This window comes from Nannospalax galili, unplaced genomic scaffold (genome assembly GCF_000622305.1).
Source record: "Nannospalax galili isolate Female #2095 unplaced genomic scaffold, S.galili_v1.0 scaffold1124, whole genome shotgun sequence".
Taxonomy (NCBI): Eukaryota; Metazoa; Chordata; class Mammalia; order Rodentia; family Spalacidae; genus Nannospalax; species Nannospalax galili.
The window spans coordinates 1271324-1279480 of record NW_008351693.1 but is presented as its reverse complement, the minus strand read 5'-3'; the positions used below and the strand labels follow the sequence as shown (position 1 = coordinate 1279480).

At 40.7% G+C, this 8157-nt stretch overlaps 1 protein-coding gene across 5 annotated transcripts in view; it reads right to left on the bottom strand.

Moving 5' to 3' along the window:
• Nucleotides 1–8157, bottom strand: part of Pigk (phosphatidylinositol glycan anchor biosynthesis class K) — a 132625-nt gene that overhangs the window by 99441 nt on the left and 25027 nt on the right. For all 5 annotated transcript variants that reach the window (XM_008848653.3, XM_029553824.1, XM_008848654.3 and 2 more), the window contains exons 4-7: nucleotides 7832–7967; nucleotides 6730–6841; nucleotides 4088–4184; nucleotides 199–316 (exon numbers count right to left, since the gene is read on the bottom strand). In XM_008848653.3, the coding sequence (XP_008846875.1) occupies nucleotides 199–316; nucleotides 4088–4184; nucleotides 6730–6841; nucleotides 7832–7967 (463 nt within the window). The remainder of the gene's footprint in view (nucleotides 1–198; nucleotides 317–4087; nucleotides 4185–6729; nucleotides 6842–7831; nucleotides 7968–8157) is intronic.

Genomic DNA, 8157 nt, shown 5'->3' with positions numbered 1-8157 from the left:
TATGTTAAAGCTGTAATGAAATGCTTCTTCTAATCATGTAGTTATTCAAAAATTTTTTAAGAACTTCAAAAATAATAAAAAGTCTAAGACAAGGACATATAAACATATTTATAAAGTATTATTTCATAAACAGCTATATACTAAAACAAAACAAAACAACACAACCCTATAGTCTATAAACAGGGAAAACGCACTTACTGAGAGTGAATCTTCTCCAACTTGGCTACTGGCTAGAGCCATGATGTTAGGAGAATAAAATCGCTCATACATGGATGCACCTTGGCAAGTATCAATAATAAACAACAGCTCGTTGTAGCTGAAAGAAAAGTGACAGTATTTGTGACAAGAATCATTCTGCTAATTGTACACCAACATTTCTCCAATCCTTCCACAGGGTAAGCCACAGCCATCTATTAGCTAAGGTTAAAATAAGAATCCCATCAGCCAGGGCGTGCTGGGGCACTCCTTTAGTCCCAGTATTCACGAGGCAGAGACGGGAGGATCTCTGTGAGTTCAAAGCCAGCTAGGTCTACATAGTGAGTTCCAGGCCAGCTGGGGCTACAGGGAGACCCTGTCTCAAAAAGATGAAGATGAAGATAGGAGGAGGAGGAGGAGAAGGAGGAAGAGGAGGAGGAGGAGGAGGAGGAGGAGGAGGAGAAGGAGAAGAAGAATCCTATCCAGGAAAACCACCCAAGAGTGGTTATGTCACAAGTAGCTGCCACCACCTTTCTCCTTTGGTTCTAAGCCATATGATTCAGACAAACATTGAATAAACCCAACACTCAACTTGTCTTGGAAACTGAACATGTACATAACTCAACTGCAAACATATGTATGAACATACATGTGTATATACTCTGTCTATGTTTCTATCTCATATATGTGCACACGACTCAGTCACCATACTCAAATAATGTTGGCTGTAACAGAAGGTAAACAATGCACGTAGCTAAAAGGAATGAGCTGCTGCAAACACACCAAGAGCTGGTGTAGCGGCTGTATTAGCTACTTTCTCACCCCCAGAGGCAACTTGGGGACTTCATGTTGGCTCTCCAGTCCTCAGATAACTGTCCTCACAGAGGGGATGGCATGGTAGCTGAGCAGCTCTATCCATGGTGGTGGGAGCCAGTGGAACAGTATATTCACCTCTGTGGTTCAGGAAACCAAAGACTGTGGTCATATCAAAAGATCAGGATTACCTTCAAGGTCCACCAGCTCCAACAGTTAGGAAGCAAGTGTTCAAACAAATGAGCAGGGGTGGGGGTGGGGGCAGGCATTTCATACCTAACCATCACAGACTCAGGGCTGGTTCTGGCCTGCTTTCTCTGCTTCCTGATCCACCAAGATGTGAACATCCCATGCCACAAGCTCCTGCCACCACAACAGTCACCCAGCCACTGTGCCTTTCCTACCATAATGGGCTGTACCTTGCACAACTGGGGACATGATAAGTCTCTCCTCCTTAAATCTGCTTATCACGTATTTTGTCCTAGCAATGAAAAGACTAACACAGAAAGCTGGTACTGAGAAGTAGGGTCAATGGTGTGATAAACCTGACCATGTGGTTTCTAGGCCTTTAGAAGCAGTTGCAGGAGAAACGTGGAAGAGTTTGGAGTTGTGGGCTAAAGGGTCTAGAGCTCAACAGGCCACTGACTGGACATTCAGAAGGCCAACATGGAACAGAGATGTGGAAGTAAAGACTGCTCATGAGGTCTCAGAGAAAAACAGGAACTGGACTAGAGCCCATTGCTTCTACATCCTGGCAAAGAATCTGGCTGCATCCTGCCTGTGTCCTGAAATACTGAGTTCAAAAGTAATGAACTCATTTAGTGGCATCCATCTGTAACATCAACTACTGAGGCAAGAAAATCATGAGTTTAAGGCCAGCCTGAGTTACATAACGAGACTGTGCCACACACATAAATAACCCGAGATACACACAGAGACACTCTCTCAAAAAAAAAAAGAGAGAGAGAGAGAGAGAGAGAGAGAGAGAGAGAGAGAGAGAGAATGGAGAGAATGAGAATGAATGGGGGATATAATATGTTGACATCAGGCTGGGGATTCAAAAATTCTGCCTTCATGGAGCTTAGGGCCTGACAAAGTCAAACTCTATGAGCACTGAGGAAGGAACAGAGGGACTACAAAGAGACGGTCAGGGAAGGGTGACACCTGACGTGGGCAGTGAAGGTGACCACTGTTACACTCAACAGACAAAGGAAAAAGCTCCCATTTAGGAAGCAACAAGGTCTGGGAAAGGGAAACCGCTCTGGGTATGTAGCTAGCGTTTAAAATGGAAGAAAATTGATTTCGAAAAGTTCTGGGGTGGGGCCACCTTGCAATGGTCCCATATGAAGTCTCCACTTCACCAAAGTGGTTTGTTTTTATTTATAGTTTTTAAAAAGAGTAACGTAAACAGATCTCCACTATACCCTACGATGGGAAGCTGGCAAGGTAGAAGGAGGAAGGAATTAGGTTTTCAAGGAGGTTTTCCTCAGATTCAAAGGCTGGTAAACAGCTAGCATTTCTCCTAGAAAAGGAGGTACAGAATTTTGAACCCCAATAGCCAGGCATGACAGAAGGCACAATAATAACACAGTTGTTCTGGGAAAAAAACATGGAGGACCTTAAGGATCAGAAAGCTGGTTATGAAGGGCCAGGCAGTAAAACCAGGAGCAAGCTGGGAGCAGACCACTTGGGCCTAAGTCCCAGCTCTGGCACTGTTAGCTTTTCAGGTTTCATAAGTTACTTAACCTGCCTGTGCTTGGTTGTGTAAGTGAACACAACAGTCTCCATCTTAAGAGTTCCTACTAAAAGTAATATGACTTCCAGTATGTGTCCAACACTGCCAGTGTCAGAGAAAGCTTGCTTCTCAGCCTTTCCACACTCTGCTCTTGTGGACATTTCAACATGGGTGTTAATTCTGCGCCACAGCTGTGCATCCACCTACCTCTCCCCTGTATTTCAGGTGCTTCGAAGGCAGAGTGAGTGTCACAGCCCCTCGCATGTCGTGTGTATAAAAAGCAAGCCATCCGTGCTTGCTGCAGGCAGCGAGGTCAAGGCAGTCCTGTTGCCCGTGTGTTTATGTTCATATGCTGGTGACAGTCAACTAACAGGACCCTTACCAAGGATTACTAACAAGATATGCAACACTTAATGTAAGTGAAGCCACAAAGTTTACAGCAACCATAATTTCAGTAACTTTCTTCTAAAGAATAAAGAAGACATCACTGTAACACTATGAACCAGAAAACGTCCTGGGAAGAAAAGTTACAAATGGAAATATAGATAGATGTTCACAGTGTCCAGAAATAATCAGGGATTTGGCTGAAGGGATTCTTATTTTTTCCAAAAATGAAGCGAAATAACAAGAAAGGTGATCGTAAGAGTCAACTCAGGGCCAGTGAGGCGACACAGCGGATTAGAGCACTTGCAGTTAAGCTTAATGACCTGAATTCAGTCCCTGGAACCCACTTGGTAAAGGTCAGAGCCAACTCCCTTAAGTTTTCCTCTGACCTTTACAGGCACACTGTGGCACATGAGCACACACACACACAAACACACACACACACACACACACACAATAAAAATTGTTTAAGTCTATTCATTTGTGTTATATAATAACCCTGAATTTTTCTTTTACAAAATTCAATTCAATGAAATAACAAATATAAATGTCAAAGGGTAAAAGAAATGATTAAGACAAGTTAAAAACCATACAAAATAGCCAGGTGTGGTGGCATACGCCTGTAGTCCCAGCACTTGGGAGGCAGAGGCAGGCGATCTCTGTGAGTTCAAGGCCAGCCTGGTCTACACAGTGAGTTCCAGGCCAGCTGGGGCTATAGAGAGACCCTGTTTCAAAAAGACCAAAAAAAAAAAAAAAAAAATCATATAAAATAAGAGCTTCAAATCCACCACAAAAGTTCTGAGATTAAATTATCTTCTAAAAAGAAGTCACTGGCTTGGGGCTAAGGACGAAGCTCGGGGTAAAGCACTTGCCCAGTATGCCTAAGGCCCTGTGTTCAGTACCCTGCATTGCCAAGAAGAAAAAAGAAAAAAGAAATGAAAAGCATTATTTGCTAATTACCGTCTTTTCTGCCACATCTGTTCAAAAGCATCTGCAAGTTCTATGTTGGTAATTTCTTCAGAATCTTGGAATTTCAAGAAACCATTTCCCCCATGACCTTGTAGAAAGAGTCAAAATGATAGCACAGGCATATTTTCTAATGCATACAGAAGTCTATGCAATAATAAATACATCCAGATACACACACTTACATCATTTGTTGCAATATTTTAATACAGGCTGTGAAAACAAATTTAATTTTCTATCCTATCAACTAAAATAGAATGACGGACTACATTAAAAATAGTACATATAAAGCTTTATGAGTTCTCTGTCCTTCAATTCCAAACCTACCTACTGGCTGCATCAGCAAGTCATAACTTTGTTTCACTCATAAAAATTCTCTACACTTTCGGTAAGAAGGGTCTAAACCACTAGCTGTGCGTGTGCTGTTCCGTGCACACTCATAATGCTGTTACTACTGAGTATGAATCTCAACTACAGGGTGATGTTTCTGCACTGACCAGTGAGCACAATCCATTAGATCTACCAGAAGACCGTGACATGACAGAGCCAGTCTGTCTGGACTAAACTAGCTGTGCTGCTTACTGCCTATGCTATTTTGAGTTAGTAACTTCATCCTCGTCTTCCTCAGTCATAAAGTCAGACCATCACCAGCTTATGTGGGTCCTTGTGTCGATGTTTAAAGGCACCTTCACTGGGAGCAAAGGAGAATAAAGTTTATTTTATTTTTCACCCTCTTAAGATCCTTAGTGTCTGGTGACTATGGCTTTGTGAGGAAAAATATATTCCTCCTTTGAGAGGGCACCACACACAGGTAAGTCTAAACACACAAGATTTCAGTGCCCACATAAAGCTAGGCCAAGTGCTTGTGTGCACTGTAAGGCCCACACAACCACACGGCAGCTCTAGATATCGGCACCTAAGCCAACAGGCTGCTCTAAGGATGAAATGTGCTCACACACACACAATAATTTAAGATAGTACATGATAGCTATAAAGCCTCCAAATATTAGCTATTATCAATCTGTTATCATAATCATCAGCTGTTCTATGTTACAGACTTTAGCGACTTTTCTCTAGAAAGAACTGGACAAAAAACGTGTTTTGAACTAGCTACTAGACTCTGGCTTTGCAGCAGGGATGGAGCTGGAGACAACATACAAACAAACAGATACGACTGTGTCCTCAAAAGCCAAGTCCAACTCAGGAGCACAGGCCAGCAAGCTCTGTCCTAAACTACTGGACTTCCTTCCATATCACCTAACCAGGAAAAGAAATATGAAAATATGCAAACCCATAGCTTAGTACATCAACTGAAGCCAAGCTATAAAACTACTTTATTGCATTTCCCTGAAAAGCACAAATTTTCTTTTAATTTTCAGAGAAGTTAAAATGAAAAACTCCCTGATTTCATTAATTCTATTCATTTATAAAGCTTGTAAATTGTGGAATCTTAAAAAGTGGTAAATGACTGCAGCACCACAGAGTCAGACTAGCTGCTGCCTGCCATGCAACATCTAATACCTGGGCCCACACACGTGTGGTAAGAGAACTAAGCCAGGCCACAGAGTGCCTTAGTTCCAACATTCCTCAAGGCACAGGAACAACTACAACTACCTCTTCCATCTTGGGAATATGCTCACTCAGTTTCATGAATCCCACCCCAGACCAGAACAGAGTAAGAATTTTAGGATAAGGTCTGAGTACTTACATTGGGTTACTTCTTAGGTTTGCTAAAACTTAAGACTGAATTGATCTACGATCACTGTAAAGTTTGTTGCTGTTGTTTTAATATTTTATTATTTTTATTTTATGTGTATGAGTGTATTGCCTGTATGTATGCAAGTGCACCCGTGTTGTGCAATGCCGCGGAGGTCAGAAGAGGGCTTCAGATTCCCCTGGATCTGGAGTTAAGAACAGTTCGTAGCCGCCATTTGGGTGCTGGGAATTGAACCCGGGTCCTCTGCAAGAGCAGTCAGTGCTCTTAACCTGCTGAGCCATCTCTCCAGCCCCATCACTGTAAAGTTTTAAGCAGAGAAGGGACAGGTTTGTAATTTCTATGAAGCACTTCAGCAGGATGACTAAAGCAGAATAAAACTGAAGGCATCAACACAAAGCAGGAGTCTCCATAAAAGGTGATTCCGCAAAGATCAAGGAGACAGGAAATAAGGAACCGCGGGAAAGTTAGAAACGTGGGTGCCAGGAGAGTTCCAGTTGTTTCCACGTAGTCAGATGTTTTGGGACTAGGACCCAGATATAAACAGGAAGTTAATTTATGTTTCATAACCCACCTTATGCACAGAGCCTGAAGGTAATTTTGTACACTTTTAGTGTGCTTGCTTTTTGACTCCTACCTGTCAATGAAGGCAGATATGAAGTTTTCTACTTGGGGCATCTTTACAGGTAGCCAAAAAATTTATATTTTGGAGCATTTTGAATTTCAGATTTTTAGATTAAGGCTGCTCAACCTGTATCACTTTCAAATATTATTTCAAGCAGGTCTATATCATGAAAATAAACTACATGAGAAGATATATCAACCAAAAGCCACTGCGTGTACTTAAACATCTGTACATGTGAGTTTCCTTTCAACATGCATCAACCTAGTCCACTATGAAAGCTCTAAACTCTGAAATCACCTGTCATATAAATAAGAATATTGCTTCTGTCATCAGAAAGAAGACGCTTTGATCGAGGAGTGCTAGGCGGGATCCTTCCAGTTAACACCCGTAAAAAGTTCTCCACGGTTACCTGAAAATAACAGCATAAATCATATGAAACAGAATCTGAAGAACTTGAAAAAAAAATTTAATTTAAAACGTTCCTACATATAGACTGTTCTGCATAAACTGAAAAGAGAAACAGAAAAGGAATTACACCTCAAGGAAAATATCTGTTAATACATTTAAACATATACCTCCAAGAGACTGCTCTAAAACTGAGAAGTGGTCTGATGTGGCTGCACACCCTCCAACCCCAGTATTCAGGAGACTAGGGCAAGGGAACTGGAAGTCCAAGGTCAGACTGGGCTATATAGCAAGACACTACCTAAAGAAAATAATAATAATAATTTAAAAAAGCAAGCAAAGGCTACCTTGGAGAAAATTCATTTAATTCTAATTTAAAACTTTAAATACTATGCTTTAAAATTTGGCCCCAAAGCCTAAGAATGCTTACTGATTTGCTTATACAGGCAATTCTTTGGGAAGATACAAAATATAAATATTTATATATATATTCAGTTACATTAATCTGTACAACTCCGTAGTTAATTATAGATTAATCATGCAAGAGCACAGTTTCATAAATAATCCCCCAAATTCTGTATCTTTAATCTCAGGTGCACTTTATCACTTACATTTCATTAGGAATGTATTCCACATGTAAAACCTCATTAACACTTTACACCCAATTTCCCAATCTGGAATTTCTAGTCATCTGGGATTCTTTGAAGGCATTCTTAAGTAGTAGAGACTAAAACGTAATGTAAAGCTAACAGCTGAGTCTGCATCGTGCACACCTAATTTTAAAAGCAGACAATATATCCAGCTTTCTCGCTGGATTTCTCCCTATACCCACAGTGTGAAACATGCATGAAACTGTGTGTACAAGCTGTTCGGCTTACATTTTTCCAAGAGGGCATCAAAATGCTATTAGATTTAAACAAGACCTCATGCTGGTTAGTAAGGGAGGATTTTTTTTTTTTTTTACACTTTAAATAGACTAAATTAAATAATGCACCTCATAGCTCCTGTAATCCACCTCCACATCATCTCCATAGACATTGAGCTCCATGTTCTTATGGCTGAACACTGTGGCCGGCTTGGGATTTCTAGCATTGCACGCCATATCATCAGCAAGCATCAGGACAATGTGGCTAGGAGAAAATGCCAGAAAACAACTTCTAAATAAAGTCCAAAAGTTAAACATATAAAGTTTGTTTAAATCAAGTAGTAATTATGATAATCCTTTTTCTCATTAAAAATAACTCAATTTTCATTCAGGTAGTTAAAGAAGGCTTAACTATTTTTTCATGTTGTACTATAAATATGTACTCTATATTATAT